Here is an 18,812-nt window from a genome sequence, read left to right on the forward strand (position 1 = left end):
ACTGATTGGCATCCATTAGTACAGTATAACACCTGTGTTGCTAATGAGTGCCCACCTGTGCTGCTAATGAGTGCCCACCTGTGCCGCTAATGAGTGCCCACCTGTGCCGCCTATCAGTGCCCACCTGTGCCGCCTATCAGTGCCCACCCATGCCCATCTGTGCCGCCTACCCATGCCCATCTGTGCCGCCCATCCATGCCAATCCGTGCCAGCTATCAGTGCCAATTTGTGCCACCTATCAGTATCCATCCGTGTCGCCCATCCGTGTCGCCTATCAGTGTCGCCTATCATTGTCGCCTATCAGTGTCGCCTATCAGTGCCGCCTATCAGTGTCCATCAATGCCACCTCATCAGTGCCACTTCATTGGTGCCCATCAGTGTAGCCCCATCAGTGCCCATCCGTGAAGGAGAAAACGTACTTATTTACAAAGTTTTGAAACTGAAACAAAAAAAAACATTTTTTTTTCAAAATTTTCGGTATTTTTTTATTTGTAGCAAAAAAAATAAAAACCGCAGAGGTGATCAAATACCACCAAAAGAAAGCTCTATTTGTGGGAAAAAAATGATAAAAATTTCATTTGGGTACAGTGTAGCATGACCGCGCAATTGTCATTCAAAGTGCGACAGCGTTGAAAGCTCAAAATTGGTCTGGGCAGGAAGGTGTTTAAGTGCCCTGTATTGAAGTGGTTAAAATCCTTGTAATGTGCATAGATCACCCAGAGGGGAATGTTTTTTTCTCAACAAAAGTGCAGTTAGTTACTCTTTAATGCCCCTTTCACACATGCAGGCCATTTGTCAGTTTTTGATCCATCCATTGATGAATGAAAAACAGACAGCAATGCATCTCTATGGAAAAACGGATGCAAACGCATAATCATCCATTTACATCAGTTTACATCCGCATCTGTCAACATCTGTTTTTTTTAAACGGATCAAAGCCCTATTTTTGTTCTGTAAAAAAAAAACAAATGGACTAAAAATGTATGTAAGTGGACAAATGTTCAGTCTTTGCATTCGTTTTTGCATTGGTAGTGGATGTAAAAAGCTGCAGAAACTGATGAACAGCTGATGAAAAACTGGTGTAAACTTCATCCGTTTTTTCTCTGAAACTGAACTGATGAACTGAATGGTCCACAAGTGCGAAAGGGGCCTAAGGAGAAAACACTTGCCTTACTCCTCCCTCCAACAGGCTCTGTCCAGTGCTGTGATCAGTTAATGTCCCTTTATGATATGTGATGATGCTGCGACTATACCCAAAGACCAGCACCGCAGGGTGGGAAAGAGCACCAGAGCTGGCTGGAGTGAAGAATTGGGTAAGTGTAACAGCCCTCTTATCTCTCCTTTAGACATAGCAAGCAATTAAACCTTGCAGTGTGGAAGGGGGAGTCCACTGCAAGGGTGGATTTTTTTAATTTTCTGGAGTTGAGCATTAAGGAGAATAACTGATTATGTTTATTTATGACAGTGGCATGGTATTTTATTTAGTATATTATTTAAGCAAGTCCAAGTCATTTTTACAGATATGCAGTCATCTTGTTCAGCTCATAAAATGCTTCCTCTTTGTCAATTCATTCCATATGTAAAAAAGATTGATACAATAAACCATATTCTATAAGACAACCCCAACCTTTCACCATGGCCACTAATCATTGTGGCACTCAGTAGTACCCTCTCTTCAGCCAACACAAAACTATTATTACCATTAATAGGCTAACCGGTTGTGTTTTCCACCCTGGCCAAAAATTCTTAGTCCTCCCCTGTATTTGCCCAGTTTAATTCACTTTAAAGTAATAGACACTTCAATGTTTCCACATTCCAAGAGGAAGTGCACTGAAATGGCAGACAAATACTGGTCCTTAAAATAGTTGATCAATCTTCTAATAAAAGCATACAATAAATCAGCCATTGCTGCTTTTCCATTCCAATCTGTTTGGTTACCTGCAAAAGTTGATTGACATTACACTTATGCTGTGTACACACGATCGGAATTCCGGCCAGAAAAAGACTGATGAGAGCTTTTCATCGGAAAATGCGACCGTGTGTATGCTCTATCGGAATTTACCTGTCCGAATTCCCGCCAGCCAAAAATTTATAGCATGTTCTCAATTTTCCAGACGAAAAAACTTTCTATCGGTAATTCCGAGCATGTGTATGCAATTCTGACATGCCAAAAATCACGCATTCTCAGATTCAACTACGAGACAGAAGCTATTGGCTACTGGCTATTGAACTTCCTTTTTCTAGTCGCGTCGTACGTGTTGTACGTTACCGCGTTATAAACAATCGGAATTTGGTGTGATCGTGTGCAGGCAAGACAGCTTGAGCCGAATTCCATCCGAATTCCGTCGGGAAAACCATCAGAGCTTTTTCCAAGCACGCAGCATTAGAAAATCAATATAGTGCTATTTTGCCAAAGGAGCCAAACCTATTTAATAAAACTGTGTTTCACCACAGTAGGCATTTCCCCCCCAGAACATAGTCAATATGGTGAAATTTCACTTTCACAAGTACGGAACATAAAAAATCAAATTTTTGGGGTGTGGAGGGCTCCTCCTTCAAGCGTCATTTGCTCTGGAAAGAAGCCCTGAGACTTAACTCGGATCTCATATGTGTGCAGGAAATCCATTTCTCCTCCCGCAAACCTCCACCCTGTTCTCATAAACAGTTTCCACACTGTTTTTTTGCCAACTCCCCTCAAAAAAAGGCTGGAGTCCTTATACCCATACGCTCTACAGTAGATTTCCAACTAATTCACTCTGAGATAGACCCATATGGCAGGTATATTATCCTACATGCTTCCATCAACAATTACACTATAACTATTGTCAATGGCCATATCCACCAAGGCCATTTTTTAAAAACCATTATGGGGAAACTAACACCCGTTCAACAACACCCCCTAATCATATGCAGAGATTTCAATCAAAAAGCAGATCTAGGCCTGGACTCCTCCAACCCATCACGGAGACAATCCACCATTCTCTCATCTCTACTTTAAACTGAAGATCTTATGACCCATGAAGATGTTTACATGACACTGAAAGGGACTACACCTGCTATTCGCACACGTAAAAGTCCTACTCCAGAATAGACACGTTTCTGGTAGATAAACATACTCTTTAAGCTGTGCAAGACACCAAAATTGACACTATTACGTGGTCTGGCTATGCCCCAATTCTGCTCAAGCTATTCCCTCCTCACCCTAAGCAATCGGGGATAATGTGGAGGCTCAACGCCTTCCTCATCTCTTGCCCCCCACCTCCAGAGACATGTCGCATCCGGAATTGAAAACTATTTCTTGTTAAATGCTGATTCTGTGTAGAATCCCGCAGTCTCCTGTATTGCGCACAAGGTGTATCTTAGAAGTCTCCTCGTTGAATTAGGCACATGAAAAAAGAACGCAATGCTACCACCTCCAAATTACTAGAACAAATACGCTCTCTTGAATATGCGCATAATTTCCAGTCCTCCCCACTCCTAGAAACAGAACTACACAATACCATATGAGCTTGAAGAGAACACTTACTTATGAACTTTGATCTGTCTTGGAAAAAGCTAAAGCCAAATTTCTACACACACCACAACAAACCAGGAGCTGGCCTTACGAAACACCTAAAACACCGCCTAATACACACCAAAATCTCATACCTCAAATCCCCTAACCACATTTATATAAGCACCTAACCACCACATAAGGACATAGCCAACCGATTCAGTCAGTTCTATGCCAACTTAGCCATCATAGATGAAGCCCCCATTCCCACACCATCTGACATAGTGAAGTTCCTAGATCACCTACATCTACCATCGATATCTTCAGTACAATTGCATACCATCTCTGGCCCCTTCTCGATCCCTGAACTGGAAAGTGATATTGCTTTCCTTCCACTACATAAAGCCCCTGGGCCTGATGGCTTTGCCAATGAATATTATAAGCAATTCTCCACACTAACCCCTTATCTATGTCAATCCTACATCCATAGGTTTGATCCCCTCAGAAGCCCTTTAAGCAAACATCACCACAATTCCCAAACCTGGCAAACCAGCTGATGACCCAGCCAGTTACAGGCACATCTCAATACTAAATACTGACACAATGCTCTATGCTAAACTCTTAACTATGCGTATTTCCTCTATCATCCCACACCTAGTACATCCAGATCAAGTGGGATTTGTGACTTTTAAGGCATCTGATGGCACCCGCCAGTACTTCGACCTGATGCAATGGGTCAAACACCACCGAACGCCTTCTCTGTTCATCTCTCTATATGCAGAGAAGGCGTTCAACAGAATAAACTGAAATTTCTTAAAAGTGGTCTTAACCTCCCTAGCGGTAATCCCGAGTCTGGCTTGGGCTGGGATTTCAGTACCACGAGCGGTAACCCTGAGCCAGACTCGGGATTGCATCGCTGGATACAGGGAGGATACAGGGAGAGGTTACTTACCATCTCCCCTGGATCCAGTGATGTCCTCCACGCTGTGTGTGCGAGCTGTCCTTCGATTTGTCCCTAGTGGTCTGTCCAGTGACCTGCATGTAGTTTTATATTATAAAGACAGTTTTTTTCTGCCTGCAATTTGGAGATTGTCCATAGCAACCAAAAAGTGTCCCTTTATGTCAAAAGTGATTTTAGACCAACTAGAAAACAGCGATAATAAATTATTATCACTTGCAGAATTGAGAAATAGCGATTTCTGGGGAGATCCGTCATCAAATACTAAATCTAATGACAGCGACAATTCTGTAAATGAGCAAATTTCAGTGTTTTTGGATTTGATTACATTATTGAATAATTTTTATTATTATTTATTATCATTATTTATTATATTATAAACGTTATCATACCTGGGATGTCTACTAGACTCTGGTTTGAACAGATTTAAGTGAGTTATTCCTAAGAATTGCAGGCCTACAATATAAAAAGCCAAATTTCCATGCAAAATAATTGTACCGCTTTCAGCACCTAAAATCAGAAATAATCATACCGCCAGGGAGGTTAATAAAATTCTAGCCTGATTCTTAATGCAATAATGGCACTATACTCCTCCCCTAGCACTAAAGTTATAAACTCAGGTATTTTCAGAGCCCTTCCACATAACCAATGGAACCCATCAAGGATGCCCCCTATACCCATTATCTTTCACCATTGTCATGGAGCCACTATACTCTAGTTGCACTAGCCTTGCTATCTCCGGCATTGAAATTGGCGAGCTTAAAGAGGAGTTTCCCCTAAAAAAAAAATTAAAGTCAGCAGCTACAAATACTGCAGCTGCTGACTTTTAATAATCGGACATTTACCTGTCCCAGGGTCCAGCGATGTGGGGGAACGAAGCCCTGCTTGTTCCCCCCACCTTTTTGGCCGTGCGCTGTCATTGGCCGCACAGTCCTCTGGGACCTGTCACGTGGCCCAGATGACTGACAGGAGGGAGGGGGCTGAGCTGAGTCCTTCCTGCACTGAGGGGAAGTGACGTCTGGAGCCCAGGCACTGAAGGAGGCAGACTACGAGGGACCGCCTAGCAACAGGCATTTAGAGGCGAATACATTTTTTTTTTCCGAATGTTTTTTTTTTTTAGGAATTGTAAGCATTTTTTTTGGTGTGTGGAACACCACTTTAATCACCAAATTGGCATTTATGCCGATGACATGATCATCTCTATTACCAACCCCACACAATCACTCCCTCATCTCCATCATACCCTGGACCCTTTTAGCAAAGAATTCTTATACAAGATCAACTATTCCAAATATTGTATGATTGGAGCTAATATTGATCCTAACACTAACCATTAACCAATACACCTCTTTTTCATGGGCCACCGAACTCTACTCTCTCATATTTAGGTATATGCCTGACTATTCCTACCTCCCGCCTACTTCTTCTTAACCTCTAACATCTAGTAGGCAAATTGCAAAAAACTGCACAGGATTTAAAAAGTGTTCAAGAATCATGGGCCAGATGCATTGCACTCACTCAGATGTATATATACCTCATATATTGTATGTATTTCAAACTCTACCTGTCCCGTTCAGCTGTTTTGACCTCCTTTATATAAAAAAAAAACAGAATCAAAAGATCTACCTTATGTTCACCAACTTCTGCCAATGGAATGGGAGCTCCTAATATCTCAGCATACTTTAAGGCAATCATTCTGGACCAAGTCAAATATTGGTGGAAGTCAGATCTGCAACACCCTTGGCTACAAATCGAAACAACGGCCTTGGTAACTCACTCCAAATTGATTCTTAGTGCATTAATTCTACACCACCACAAACAGCAGAGCTATCTTAACACTGTCAATGCTACTATCAGAATATGGCGAGCAGTCTCTCAACAGTCTGTAGGCACCCCTCAACGACTACTGCAAGATATACCACTAAACGATCTACAAACCATTATACCTGATATCCCAATCTTGAATTGGGTGCATGCTAGTATAAATACAATTGGAGATCTCTAATATGACTCCTCTCTCCTACCCTTCCAACTTCTACAAATGACCTACCACATCCCACCCAAGGACTTTTTCAAGTACCTCAGAATCCGCTCAGTGCTTTCACGTGTGACATGGTTGTGGAATCTCTTCTTTTGGCACCTCCTAAAATTGTACAATACCGACCAACCTCTTAAGAAAGGCATCTCCTATACTTATAAGCTTTTCACTGACCCTGCACCTGTCTCCATAACATCTGCTATGCTGCATTGGGAGAACCTCTTTAATAGTAATTGCACACCACAACAATGGCAGAGTGCCCTTCAAAGACCACCCGATGTATAATGCATTGGGAAACTATAAAAAAAATTCACAACAATTGGTGCCTCACACCTTCTAAATTGACAAGGATTTACCCTACCACATCAGATGACTGCTGGAGGACCTGTGGACACTCTGAATCAACTATACACATTTGGTGGACTTGCCCCAAACTGAGTCCCTTCTGGTCTGCCCTCACAATACTTCTTACCTCTATCCTATCAACTCCTATCTTTCTATTCTCACAAATGGTTTTCCTGGGTTTAGGCTTTGACTCCCGTCCACCAACCACCCACACCATCCTAACACATGTCCTTATCGCCACTCGAATGGAAATTGCTAAACAATGGAAATCTCCTGATCCCCCTTCTATTACAGAAGTGATACTGTCATTGAACAACCAATGTCTAACATAATTAATGTATGCCAGGGCCCACCTGTAAGTCCCTGCATTCCTAAAAAGATGGAACCCCTGGTTAGCACACCCTAAATACTTGCCCCTGCCTTGACTTATACATTTTACAACCTAATTTTAGAATCTCAACACCCAATGGGACCACCTGCTCTATCGCTATTATCATTTTGTTTGTAGCCCTACACTTTGTAGGCAGAACACTATTGTCCATTTGTTATTTACTCTTAAGTTGCTTAATGTAAGTTACTGCACCACACTTAATTGTACTTGCATGTACCTTATAGCTATTACCAAATCGCCTGTAATCCTCTGAAAGATGTACTGATGTATTGATAAAACATTTGAATAAACACTCAAGTTTAAAAAAACAAACACATTTTTGCTTGCTTATGATTGAATGATGGAAGTTAAAGGACTTGTAAAGGCAGAAGTTTTTTTTATTGTAAAGCGGAGTTCCACCCATATAAAAGTCAGCAGCTACAAAAAGTGTAGCTGCTGACTTTTAATAATGGGACACTCATCTGTCCCACGGTCCAGCAATGCGGGCGAAAGAAGCCCCTCTCCTCTACCCCTCCTCTGCAGTGCTGGCATCACTACTGTGGGCACCCGGCTGTGGCTTCACAGCTGGGCATGCACTGTGCATGTGAAAGCCGCGCTGTGCGCTGTTAATGGCCAGGCAATCTTCTGGGACCTGTGACGTGTCCCAGAAGATTGCAGGGAGGGAGGGGGAAGAGGTGAACTTCCTTCTGGCGCCTTGGAGCCCCGGGAGGAAGTGGGAGCTGCACCCCCCACTCATAAAGATGACATGCCAAATGTGGTATGTCAGGGGGTCACGTCACCATTTTTGGGTGGAACTCTGCTTTAATGCATTCTATGCATTAAGATAAAAAGCCTTCTGTGTGCAGCAGCCCCCTCAGCTCCCATACTACTTACCTGACTCCTCCTGATTGCCTGAGACACAGCAACAGTGCCATTGACTCCCGTGGCTGTCAAATAAAGTCAGTTAGCCAATCAGGAGAGAGAGGGGGTGAGGCCGAATGGCAGCCCCGTGTTCGAATGGATACACGGAGCTGCATCGCGATTCAGGTGGCCCCATAGCAAGCTGCTTGCTGTGGGGGCAGTCAACAGGAGGGAGGGGCCAGGAGCAGCGAAGAGGGACAAGAGAGGAGAAGGATCTGGGCTGCTTTGTGCAAAACCATTACACAGAGCAGGTAAGTATGACATGTTTGTTATTTTTTAGGAAAAAAAAGAGACTTTACAAGCACTTTAACACATCTGGTTCACTAAGCTCAAGGGAAAATTCCCATGCAAAGGGCAGGTTTTCCTGTAAAGTGAACAGCTCCTTTGCCTTGAGAAAATCAACCCCAAAGTTTTCCCTCATTATCCTAAAGGCCTTGTCAAAAATGTGTGTGACGCTCATTTCCTTACACTTATATTTGCCAATGACTTGCCACATATATTTACTAAGAAGACTCATTCACCTCTTAACTTGTAAAAATGAAAGAGATGTGTGCGATGGAAAAAAAAATTCATTTTGGATTAATTTGTTAACTTAATCATTTTGTTTCATCATATTCGTTATAATAGAACGATGAATTGTTTTTGGAATTTGTTTTGTATATTTGGATTTGTTTCATATATTTTTTGTTCCAAATCAATTTGTACTTTCAGAAGCTATTTGGGAAGATTGGCTACATTCGTTTTACCATGTTAATTCCTTATTTTGGGAGGATACTTATGTATTCTGTTTGGGTTGAATGGATCCAACAGAGTTACTGAATCATAATGTAACAAATGTAACGAAATAAATTTTGGTTTAATTTGTTATGTGAAAAACAGTGCAGCGCTTGATATATATAGATGTAACATGTGACTGAATACAATAAAGCAATAGATCAGGAAAAAACTTCAAAACTAGTGTTTCCAAAAAATTGCACATCAATGGTAAAAAATATAGATGTGCATACTGTGCAATGAACAAAAAAATAATAAATTGAAATTGGTTATTAAACCAAAAAAAACAAATTTTAAAAAGCAAATAGTTGTTTAAACTACAGCTTATTGCTATGAGGCACAAACTTGTAATTAAGTGAAAAAAATATACAACAAGAATAAAAAACAAATCAAAACAAGTCCCATGCCTTGGATGAGTGAAGTGATTTATAAGGTCCCATATATGTGAAGATAAAAGTTCATTAAGTGAAGCGTAAGTGAATAAAACGTTAAAGTTGGTCCCAGGTATCACTGGTGTAGGTGCTTGACCACGTAAATTCTTTCACTGTACAACTTAAGTAAGTAGTAAAGGCTTACCAGAGCAACCATTAGTGTGCGCAGATACGAACTCCCAAACGATTAGGATCGGACAAGATCGTTCCTCCGACGCTCCTTGTATGAATGGATGATTCGAATCACCTTTGGGGGCGGGAAGGTGAAAACTGACCCACACCTTCGGATGTTCCTTGAACGTCGTCCGTTCCGGTCAGTTCGAAAATTTCAAGTTGGCGTGTCACCGAATGGATGAAAAAGGAAAAAACGCCCAATCGTGTGATAAAGTCGATCCTCTCTCCTCGGTGCCGGCATCCGAAGGAACATCCGAAGGTGTGGGTCAGTTTTCACCTTCCCGCCCCCAAAGGTGATTCGAATCATCCATTCATACGAGGAGCGTCGGAGGAACGATCTTGTCCGATCCTAATCGTTTGGGAGTTCGTATCTGCGCACACTAATGGTTGCTCTGGTAAGCCTTTACTACTTACTTAAGTTGTACAGTGAAAGAATTTACGTGGTCAAGCACCTACACCAGTGATACCTGGGACCAACTTTAACGTTTTATTCACTTACGCTTCACTTAATGAACTTTTATCTTCACATATATGGGACCTTATAAATCACTTCACTCATCCAAGGCATGGGACTTGTTTTGATTTGTTTTTTATTCTTGTTGTATATTTTTTTCACTTAATTACAAGTTTGTGCCTCATAGCAATAAGCTGTAGTTTAAACAACTATTTGCTTTTTAAAATTTGTTTTTTTTGGTTTAATAACCAATTTCAATTTATTATTTTTTTGTTCATTGCACAGTATGCACATCTATATTTTTTACCATTGATGTGCAATTTTTTGGAAACACTAGTTTTGAAGTTTCTTCCTGATCTATTGCTTTATTGTATTCAGTCACATGTTACATCTATATATATCAAGCGCTGCACTGTTTTTCACATTTCTGTTATTTAGACCCAGTATCTGGTTTTTTGTGCTTAGCTGCTGTTTCTCTTAAATTGACTTCTTTTATATCAACTAACTTTTTACCAAGCGCAAGTTTTACTTTTTGTTTAATTTGTTATGTTAGGATTTTCTACCTCCATTCAACCCAAACACAATAAGTAGGAATCAACATTTCATTTCACTTTTATACCTTACTGTATTTATTGCAATATGTTTTCATTTCATATGCAGTGCATGTTTTATAACAGTGGAGAATGTTAATACAATAAATTAAATGGATTTGAATCAATTTGGATCATTTGTTATGTAGTTACATTATTTTGGATGCATCAAACATTAACAAAAGGCCCAAACTATTGTACTATGTCATCCAAAGGAAACAAATAATATGAATACATTTGTTGTTTTGTTATAATTTATATTGAATTCATTGAAATTCCTTACTATTTTGTTTCGGAGATTCAGAAACATCCAAATCCCTGAATAATGAAAATGCTGTCTGAATTTTGATTCGTAAGTAAACAAATCACAAGTCTAAATAAAATCCTGACTTTGAGTTCACCAACCAGGTATATTATAAACTTTTAGCACAAATTCTCCAATTCCCCAACACACTCACTCTCTGCTCCTGCAATTCAAACACCATCTGTCCTTTCCAGACAAGACACAACGGTTGGGTTTGAGAGTTCAGTTTTTGAAGATACTTCTGGACATAGAAGGAAATTTAAACTGTTGTATCCCTGGAATCATCTTTGTATGACTTATGAAGTCGTTCATTTAATTGTGTGTTTTGAGGTCTTCAGAAGCAAACCAAGGAAATCTTACCCCCATTGTTCAAGCGATGGTGCTGGTTACAACTGAAATCCAAGGCAGGTTTTTCTCTGCCTCCCATATAGCATGTGCTGTGAATTCATGAGCAGAAACATCGTTTGGAAATCCCAGGCTGAACTCCTCACCCTTGGAGGATTGAAAATGATGTAACATGTCTGGCATGGCTCATTCATTGCACTGTCTTCTGAGTAGCACTTGCTCACTCACTCGTACACTGACATTTGTGCATATCTATTGTTCTACATTTATATTACAACGCTTGCATTTTCAAGCAATATTCCTAGATAGTACTGCATTCAACTGTGAAAACAATGATATACAAAGGGCATGCAAATAAGCTGTTAATATGTAGACAAATTTTATCTGACATACCATTCTGTAATTTTTAATACTTCATGACCGTACCGTTTTTAAAAATAAACCTGTATGTTTATAGGCTGAATTTTGCTTCCATCTATTTATTTTATTATTTATTAAAAGTACTTATATAACGCTGTCATTTTTACACAGTGCTGTACCTATATATATATGTTATATTATACAGTATGTATAGTATACAGTGGGTAAAATAAGTTTTGAACATGTCACCATTTTTATGGGTAAATATATTTCTAAAGGTTCTACTGACTTGAAATTTTCACCACGTTGGTAACAACCCATGCAATCCATACATACAAAGAAACCAAAACAAATAAGTTCAAAAATGTAGTGTGTAATAAAATGAAATGACACAGGGAAAAGGTATTGAACACATGAAGAAAGGAATGTGCAAAAAGACATGGAAAGCCAAGATACCAGCCGAAATCTATCAGTAATTAGAAAGCAATCAATTATTAACAGCTAGTTCAGTCTCAACTGATGGCCTATGAAAAGGTGTCTCATTACCAAAGTGTCACACAAGAAACCTCTCATGATGGGTAAAAGCAAAGACCTCTCTCAAAATCTTTGCAACCTTATTGTTGCAAAACATACCGATGGCATTGGTTACATAAGGGTTTCTAAATTTCTGAATGTTCCAGTGAGCATATTATTGTCTAATCATTGTTTTGTGCACCACATATAGGGTTTGGGAGTCCAGGTCGTGCATCCCTCCGCCTCTATCCACTCTCCCCAACCCATTCTAACTAGTGTGGGGTACACCGTTGTGGCCATTGGCTTCAGCCCTTTGGGGTCAACAATTTGTAAGTTCCCAGTCCTGGGGTGGTTGTTGCATTATTTTTCTACCGGGGGCGGTTGTATGTATATTTGATGTACATATACAACGCTGGATGGGTACCGATATTTAACATATGTATCTCTTCTGTTTTAGTTTTTTCTCCCTTTATTTGTAAAGGTGTTTTGGTTATTGGTCAGAAGTCTGGTTCTACTACTACTTTGCGAAACACATCAACCATGGGTTTCTGACACCTCAACCATCACTGCTATAACCAAGATGATTTATTAAATGTTTTTATTATGTATTTTATATTTTTGTAATAAATATATTGGAAAGTATTAATTCTCTATCTCTTTCCTGGTACCATGATAATCCGTCATACTGGTTCTCTCTTTTTTTTATATAAATTGATTGCCTTCTGAGGAGAGAAAACGCGTTGGGTCAGAGATAGCAGCATGACGTCAACACGTGCGGTCCATTCTGCAGGCGGCCACACAGGACTTATGTTTAAACTGCCTAAATTGTACTACTTTGATGTAAGTGCATTCTTTACCTGTATTAAACAGTTTTTATGCAGTAATGCACTATGAGCCTTTTTTCCATTGCTTCTCTCATCACAACATGTGAGTTACGTGATTAAGAAGATTCAATAGCCTGGATTCACTCCCTTGAGCCAGCAGATTACCTATCTTCAGAGGATATTTCACACTCACGTAAATGATCTCTTGGTGGGATCATGGTATTTGGTAAGCGACCAACTTTTATCCATTAAGCACAGTGGTGATGTACTTGCACCTTGTGTTGTTTTATTTGCACAAGGACAATTTACATGAATTGCATGTGGGAAGTCGGAGCCACCTACCCATTTTATGCTAATACATTAATTGTTGGAGCACTAACTCATGAACTTTTGGGGCTCCTGTTCACTTTACCTGCACTTGAGGCAACTGGTTTATAATTACAATTTTGGGAGATGTTTTATAACATTAAATTGTTAAGATCACTTATTTAAAGTCATATATTTTTATTATTTTCATTCAAGTTATTGTGGTACTGTTGTTACTTTTATTTGGGGAAATTTTTATAGTCAGACACAGCGCATCTTATAGATACATATACTAATTTCTCCACTTTATTTAAGGAGTTTTTGATTATAGCAGTTTCTGATTTATTTTTTTCTTTTGGCTAAGAGCACCTATTTAATAGTAATTCCATTTTATTACACATAGCTTAATTTCTGAAGTTATTTGTTTTGGTGTCTTGCATGGATTTCATGGGTTGTTACTGACATGTGGTTAAAATGTTATGTTAATAGCACCTTTAGAACTATATTTACCTAGAAAAATAAAACAGCATTTGTATTGCTACATGTAGACCGGAATGATCAAAGATGGGACACACACTACTTCTTATTCTTTTTTCAGCAACACAGCAATGTCTTAAAGTGACTCTGTCACTTTAAAAAATGTGGAGCTCCCCTGCCACCTGAACCGTTAAATACCACTCCAATTAGAAAGAATTTTTGCTGAAGACAGGACACAGTAATGATGTGGGCATTAGCTGGAGGAACCAGTACAAGCTGTGGGGGACACAGGTGATTGACATCCCAGGAAGTGTTGGATCTTCACAGACTTCAGCTGGCAAGTCTTCTTATTTAGAGCAGTGTTGGACTGCACAGCCATCAGGAGAGAATTTATTTTACAGGTCCAAGCTTTACTTGGCTGTATATACTGATGACAAAGTCACTTCAAAGAAAACCTGTGTGGTAAAACAACTGATACCCTACTTCCAGGTTCTGGCACCCCAAATCCTGTAGATCACTACATAGACCCTGGGTTGCTCTGAGATGCAAGATACTAACTGACTCCTCCCTGGTCACTAGCTATTGGCCAATCCTTTACTGCCTTATTATCAGGCCATCACTATAATAAGCAGACTTAACCCCAGTACCAGGACATATGAAGCAGCATAAAACAGGTCAGAACCAAGAAGATGGTCACTTTTTTGCACAGCTTACTCTATGTCCAGGGTAGTCTAGCTAATAGACAATTCTCAGCTAGTGTCTTTGTTTTTATATATATATATATATATATATATATATATATATATATATATATATATATATATATCATTGTATATATTATCCTTTGTATGACCTCTTTTGATATGACATGAATGTATTTGTAACTGCACTTTAAATGTGTTGCTTTATACACAGCATAGTATAATGTTTGGAGACTCAAATATAGAGACACACTCATTTGCAAACCCTCCACCATCCTTATTCTCTCCAATCCCACATGAATTACTTTTTGTCATGCTGCGCAGAAATGTAAGCACAATTTTATGACCTCAAATGCTTTAAACCTAATTATACCAATTACGTGAATTGGTTTCCAAGAATATCATTATAGGGTTATTTTGAACTGTAAACACATTTGAATGAGGAAATATTCTAACTTAAAATTAAAAAATATATATATTTATTGCAAATAAAGTAAGTTTTGTCAAAGAGCAATTATGGTTCTATTACATTTACACATTTCATTCAACTTCTTTATTTTCAGTACAAAAACCAACCCTTGAGGCTTAACTGCTTGGCTATGGATAATTTTATTGCATAACATTAGTGGTCATCATGTTTTCTTACCTCGAGTGATAAGCCTGGTGCCATGGAGATCCTAACGTTCCCTGAGATATTTGCATCATGCTGGGGTTGGGCTGGCTCTCCAGAAATTTGGTTGAATGCCAAGAATGGGGACGGGACTCAGATTGCCTGGGGAAACATTAAGAATTAACAGAGGTTAGATATACAGTGTATGGACACGACAACTGTTTTAATTGCATTGGTTTTAACATGCTCACATTAAATTATACCTGGCAAACTAGGCATACAAACTAAAATGGCAATTATAAGAATCAGTCTGGCAGGATAAACATTCTTTGTTCATTTTCACAACAATATACACAGTGTAGTTCCTAAATGCAGTAGTGCACAAAGCACTAATCAAAGCCTAAAATTGTGGACTACACTGTCTGATACTATACCATTTTCACTAGAACCTGTTCAAAAGTTCATTGTTTCCTGCCTTCTTCAAAATGTGAAATATTTGGCTATAGCAGGAGGCAGTTTGTTCACAGAAGGGCTGGGGAGCGGTACAATAATGAGTGCATGCAGGCAACTGTGAAGCATGGTGGAGGTTCCTTGCAAGTTTGGAGCTGCATTTCTGAAAATGGAGTTGGAGATTTGGTCAGGATCAATGGTGTCCTGAATGTTGAGAAATACAGGCAGATACTTATTCACCATGCCATGCCATCAGGGAGGCATGTGATTGGTCCCAAATTTATTCTGAAGCAGAGCAATGACCCCAAACATACAGCCAATATCATTAAGAACTATCTTCAGCGTAAAGAAGAACAAGCAGTCCTGGAAGTCATGGTTTGGCCCCTACAGAGCACTGATTTCAACAACATAGAGTCTGTCTGGGATTGCATGAAGAGACAGAAGGATCTGAGGCAGTCTACATCTACAGAAGATTTGTGGTTAGTTCTCCAAGAAGGTTGGAACAACCTATCTGCCGAGTTCCTTCAAAATCTGTATGCAAGTGTACCTAGAAGAATTGATAATAAAGCAAAGGGTGGTCACACCAAATATTGATTTGATTTGGATTTCTCTTCTGTTCATTTACTTTCCAATTTGTTAACTGATAAAAATAAACTATTAACACTTCAATTTCTCAAAGCATTCTGAATTAATAGCATTTTTTTCAGGCCTGCCGAAAACATTTGTACAGTACTGTATAAGTAAGAAGAACAGCATGAGTCAAAGGGAAACTGTATCGGTACACACACAGTGCATTGAAAAAGTATTCACACCCCTTGACATTTAACACATTTTGTCACATTACAACCAAAAGAGTAAATGTATTTTATTGGGATTTTATGTGGTAGACCAACACAAAGTGGCACATACTTGTGAAGTGGAAGGAACATGATAAATGGTTTTCCAATTTTTTTACAAATAAATATCTGAAAAGTGTGGCCTGCACTTGTATTCAGCCCCCTTTAATCTGACACCCCTAACTAAAATCTATTGAAACTAATTGCCTTCAGAAGTCACCTAATTAGTAAATAGAGTCCACCTGTGTGTAATTTAATCTTAGTATAAATACAGATGTTCTGTGAAGCCTTCAGAGGTTTGTTAGAGAACCTTTTTGAACAAACATCATCATGAAGGCCAAGGAACACATCAGACAGGTCAGGGATAAAGTTGTGGAGAAGTTTAATGTAGGGTTAGGTTATAAAATATATCCCAAGCTTTGAACATCTCAAGGAGCACTGTTCAATCCATCATCAAAAAATGGAAAGAGAATGGCACAACTGCACATCTACTAAGACATGGCCATCCACCTAAACTGACAGGCCTGGCAAGGAGAGCATTAATCAGAGAAGCACTCAAGATGGTAACTCTGGAGGAGATGCAGAGATCAACAACTCAGGTTTTAGAATCTATCAACATGACCACTATTAGTAGTGCACTCCACAAATCTGGCCTTTATGGAGGAGTGGCAAAAATAAAACCATTGTTGATAGAAAGCCATAAGAGGTCCCATTTACAGTTTCCAAGAAGCCATGTGGGGGACACAGCAAACATGTAGAAGAAGGTGCTCTGGTCAGATGAGAACAAAATTTTACTTTTCGGCCTAAAAGCAAAACTCTATGTGTGGCGGAAAACTAAGGCCGCGTACACACGGGCGGATTGTCTGTCCAACTTAGTCCGCTGAACCGTGTTTCAGCAGACAATCCGCTCGTGTGTGGGCTTCAGCGGACTTTTTCAGCGGACAATCTGACGAACAAAGTCTTACGGAGTTTCCGTAAGACAGTCCGTTCAAACTTGGTTTTGTCCGTCCAAACTTGGTTTCAGCGGACAGTCCGCTCGTGTGTAGGCAAGTTGGACGGACTAAGTATGGCGCATGCTCAGAAAGGATTTACACGGCCGAAGGTTGCATTGCAGTGTATAGGACGTCGTTTTTCTAGTCCCGTCGTACGTGCTGTACACGTCATCGCGCACGCTTTCAGCGGACTGTCTGCTCATCGTGTGTGGTCAAGTCCGTTCATGCAAATTTTGAACGGACTGTCTGTCGGATTGTCTGACGAACTTAGTTGGCCAGACAATCCGCCCGTGTGTACGCGGCCTAACACTGCACATCACCCTGAACACACCTTCCCCACCATGAAACATGGTGGAGGCAGCATCATGTTGTGGGGATGCTTTTCTTCAGCAGGGACAGGGAAGTTGGTCAGAGTTGATGGAAAGATGGATGGAGCCAAATACAGGGAAATCTTAGAAGAAAACCTGTTAGAGTCTGCAAAACACTTGAGACTGGGGTGGAGGTTCACCTTTCAGTAGGATAATGAACCTAAACATACAGCCAGAGCTACAATGCAATGGTTTAGATCAAAGCATATTCATGTGTTAGAATGGCCCAGTCAAAGTCCAGACCTAAATCTAATTGATGGTGATTAAGAAATGGTGTTGCGCTCCAGCTAAATAAATCTAATTAAACTAAAATCAACTAGCATCACATGACGATACGATACGCGTAGGAACACAATTGGCCAGTGAGGACACCGGAAGTGAGGTCCGGAAGCACGAACGTGGCGCGCGTTCGTTTAGTTGTGCTTATTTTTATCTGTTTTAAATGTGAGTACCTATACCTTCGTTTTATATCCAATAAACTGTGAATACGTACTTCACCATTGGAGTGTTCCCCTTGCTTTCTCTGCATGTTACAACGTGCCTACGGTGAACGAGTGCCTAGGACTACATCACCTATTGAACTTACAACATTGGACAACAAGTGCCACTTTGGAAGTGCTGTTTACCTTACAGCAGTAAGGTAAGGTAATTACTGCACCTAGTGTGAGGATACAATACGCACAGGAACACTGGTGGAATTCACCTCCCGCTTTTCCTTTTTTGGGCACGCAGGATACTGTGTTTTTTTTTTTTTTTGACCACTGAACGGACATGTTTTTTGCATTAATATAGTTCACTTTATTTCTGTTTTGGAGCCTCTGTTCAAACACATGTTTCACTGTGCATGGACCATTAACATTATGTGCATTTATTGATTTTTTATTGCACTCGTATAACGACACCCAGCATTTAATTATATATACATATAATTTTTATTTTTTTTTCTCTTCTTATCAATGTAGATTATTTACATTGTTTTTTGGTTTCTTGCACTTTATTACTTATGAATTTGCGTGCACTGAACACTGCTTCACTGTCATTTTGTATTATATATAGAAGACCCGTCATACCTAGTTTTTATGCTAAGTGCACAATTTGATTTGGTGTGCTGCACTTTAGAATTTATGCACATTGTCTGAGTTTATTCAAACACATAGTCTCACATTTATTCTGCATTT

At 39.7% G+C, this 18,812-nt stretch overlaps 1 protein-coding gene across 4 annotated transcripts in view; it reads right to left on the reverse strand.

Annotated features, from left to right (window-relative positions):
• The window catches only part of SHROOM3 (shroom family member 3), a 530,439-nt gene that overhangs the window by 75,000 nt on the left and 436,627 nt on the right, over nt 1-18,812 (reverse strand). For all 4 annotated transcript variants that reach the window (XM_077476349.1, XM_077476350.1, XM_077476351.1 and 1 more), the window contains one exon: nt 15,025-15,150. In XM_077476349.1, coding sequence (XP_077332475.1) covers nt 15,025-15,150 — 126 coding nt within the window. The remainder of the gene's footprint in view (nt 1-15,024; nt 15,151-18,812) is intronic.

The sequence above is a fragment of the Lithobates pipiens genome, unplaced genomic scaffold, assembly GCF_037356315.1.
Source record: "Lithobates pipiens isolate NorthernLeopardFrog02 unplaced genomic scaffold, aLitPip1_a1.2 Scaffold_13, whole genome shotgun sequence".
Classification (NCBI taxonomy): domain Eukaryota; kingdom Metazoa; phylum Chordata; class Amphibia; order Anura; family Ranidae; genus Lithobates; species Lithobates pipiens.